General features: G+C 41.7%; 1 protein-coding gene across 1 annotated transcript in view; it reads left to right on the plus strand.

The window, feature by feature from the left end:
• Positions 1-2,780, plus strand: part of cep76 (centrosomal protein 76) — an 11,025-nt gene extending 8,245 nt beyond the window's left edge. The window contains exons 11-13 of the mRNA XM_035671601.1: positions 464-637; positions 1,408-1,625; positions 2,325-2,780. Of these exons, the coding sequence (XP_035527494.1) occupies positions 464-637; positions 1,408-1,625; positions 2,325-2,463 (531 nt within the window). The 3' untranslated portion in view covers positions 2,464-2,780. The remainder of the gene's footprint in view (positions 1-463; positions 638-1,407; positions 1,626-2,324) is intronic.
• The last annotated feature ends 383 nt before the right edge of the window (positions 2,781-3,163 follow it).

Consider the following 3,163-nt stretch of genomic DNA (forward strand, 5'->3'; position numbering starts at 1 on the left):
TTGTTGTATTTATTAATTATGAAGGTGCCACTGAAATGTCATTAAGCTGTTTTGTTTGAAGGTATTGTGGTAATAGTCAGGGTCATGGTTTGATAAAATGAGTTTCAATATAAAAATCTTCATTTCCACTGCATATTAAATTGTCCAGAGAAGATATAATCAAATGGATAGTGGTGATTTTAAGTCAGTCAGAGGGCGGAGGTAGCCTGGAGCAGAGAGCAGTAGGCTTGTGACTGGACGGTTGCCAGTTTCAATCATCAGACCAGTGGCCAGTTTGTGGGTAGGGAAATTGGATCTGCAACAGTTCCATTTATCAGCAACTCCTGTCCTGTCATGTTAACCCTAAAGCAAGGCAGCAAACCCCAAGTGGCTGCAGTGTTTTGGTTCTACTGTTGGAACGAAAAAAGTATCACCAGCTAAATGCTGTTGTTTTTTTGTATTTTTTCTCCGTCTTTCCCTTCAGAATCAGTCTCGGTGGAAGGCAATGAGCGAGGAGGCTCTGAAGTCTGTTTGCGCCCCAGGCTCCACCACCTCTCTGCCCCCCCTGCCTCCAATCTGTGCCTCGTCTCTGGATCCTGCTGCTGCCAGCAACCAGCTAGAGCTAGAGATGCGCTATCTGGTCTCTGAGCACAGGAAGGTAAAACTCAGTGCTGGTCTAGATACGGACCCTTAAAGTTTGGGAGTTTTAGGTTAACTCACTTGTGCTGAAAAAGAAAGTGTTCATGACAAGTGACAGCTATGATTCACATAGCCCTGGAAATAAGCACATTTCCTGTCGATCTACATAAAGAACAAATTAAGAGAGAGTGCAACGTTAGAGACAACAAAGCAGTGAATCGGAAAAATGAAAGTTATTTCCTGATTGTGTGACAGCGGCCACACCTCTGCACAACCCTGCAGGAACGTGCCACATTTCTGGATTTTGTGTGAATGCAGCCAAACCAGACTTCATCTTGCGGTCAACAGATACTGACACAGACCTACAGCTTGTCGTGCATCTGTGAGACAGACAGGAAGCAGAGAAGAGAGACAGAGATAGAACCTGGTCACTCCGCGTCCTGAATTCACACCCTGCACCTTGTCCAAAGGTTGACACCTAGAAATGTCCCGCACACAATAAGAAAAAAGAGGCAGAGAGAAGTGTCTGAGATATAGACACTGGCACACACTTTTTGTTTGGTCATAAGTGATAAGTGAGAAGTTTTATGGTTGTATGAGTACATAAATTAATGAATAAATCATGATGTGACTGTTGTCATTTTCTCACATTAGATCTTTTGTGGAGCGATGAGGAGACTAACCTTACCTTATTAACACATAGAAAAAACAGAAATGTCATTTCCATCACATTTTCCACACAGTTTCCCATAGTTCAAAGTACGGGCTCTGTGTCACTCTCTCCTCCAGGACCTGGATCTGGCGACAGTGTGGGACGACCACCTGTCCTACCTGCTGTCCTCGGCACTGTCAGCCTATGAGCTGGAACGCTGCACCGGCATGTCCTGCGGCAACGAGGAGTTCCAGGACGCGGTAAGGAGGGCGGTGCCTGATGGACACACCTTTAAGGGCTTCCCCATCCACTTCCTGCACCGCAACGCTCGCAGAGCCTTTGCCACCTGCCTCAGGTTAGTTAGTGGTCAGAATGCTCAACGTGTGGTTTAAAAAATCCCTAAACTTTGCCTATGAGAAGTTTTTTGTACACACTATAGCTCAGGCTTACAGTAACAAATACCTGCCAGCTGAAGTGTATTGTAGCAAATCCTAACCTCTGTTAACAATAAAGATGAATGAGCCAAAAGCAATATAAACTTAAACACATTAGAAAACACAAAGACAGTAAAATGAGCTCAAATGCCATAAAACATAAATGGAATCGACAAAAAGCCCATTTAAAAAAGTGGGTTTTTAAAAGTGATATGTTGTTTGAAGGCCTGATCTCCTCAGGCAAGTCATTCCAAAGTCTAGGAACCCTAATCGCAAAGGCTCTATCACCTTTGTGTATCACTGTGGGCCTTTGTAAGTGATCAATAATCATTTAAAATCAATGCTTAAAGCAACGGGTAGCCAGTGTTCAAAAGCCAGGATCGGTGTTTCTTAGTCCGACTCAAAATCCTGTCAGCAGAGTTTTGGATGAGTTTAAAATGGGAGGGGGATTCTTTACCGATGCCAGTGAGCAGGGGATTAGGAATAAGGCCGTCTCAGTTTTTTAAATGCCCAAGCATTGCTTTTAGGTAAAAAGAATCTTCCCTACATATATTATTTTAGAAAAGACTTTGCAGTACTTCACATTTCATGCTCTGTGTCTCTTGTCACTTCCTGTGCAGGTCTCCATTCTGCGAGGAAATAGTGTGTTGTCGTGGCGACCACGTGAGGCTTGCGGTCCGTGTTCGGGTGTTTGCCTATCCCGAAAACGCATGTGCAGTGTGGCTTATGTTTGCATGTAAATACCGCTCTGTACTCTGACCAACGGGCACACGGTACCCAAAAACTACCAGCTCATGTTGCACGTTGACCCCGGACAATATTTTAGTAAGGTCTGCGTAAGGACACTTCAGGCCCGGTTCTTATGGATTTCTGCATATACATTGCCATAAGAATACCTGGACCCGCGGTGAGACTAAATAGAGAGAGAAATATAAATGCACAGATAATTTGAGGCTGTCTGCTGTGATGCTCATGCTTTTATTTAGTAGTTGATTAGAGTCTTCATTTGTACAGATATTTACACAGAATTGTATTTATATATCTATTTTTGTAAATAAATGGAAACTTTTATCTTACTGTGTACTTTTAAGATAATTTTTTTAGTAGATTACATATGTGCTCATTTGGTATCATAAATATTATTAGGTATTGTTTTTTTAAAATGTCTAAATAACTTTTTATAACATGATACATATCACAATAACTTTGGCTCAGTTTTTACATTAAAATGAAACAAACTTTTATTGGGCTCCTAATCTCACAAAGACACATCCGTATCAAATTATGTGAAACATCATGCAGAGGGATTACCAAAGCATCACAACAATGTATATGTTCATTGCTGAATATTAATCATTGCTGCATTTTAAAATGATATTCTCACAATTAATGCTGTCAGTCATCAACTCTCATCAGACAGTCTGTAGTGGTCATTTCCTCAAGATTATACAGATGGCAA

The sequence above is a fragment of the Morone saxatilis genome, unplaced genomic scaffold (genome assembly GCF_004916995.1).
Source record: "Morone saxatilis isolate NCDOM2014 unplaced genomic scaffold, NCSU_SB_2.0 Contig24, whole genome shotgun sequence".
Lineage (NCBI taxonomy): Eukaryota > Metazoa > Chordata > Actinopteri > Moronidae > Morone > Morone saxatilis.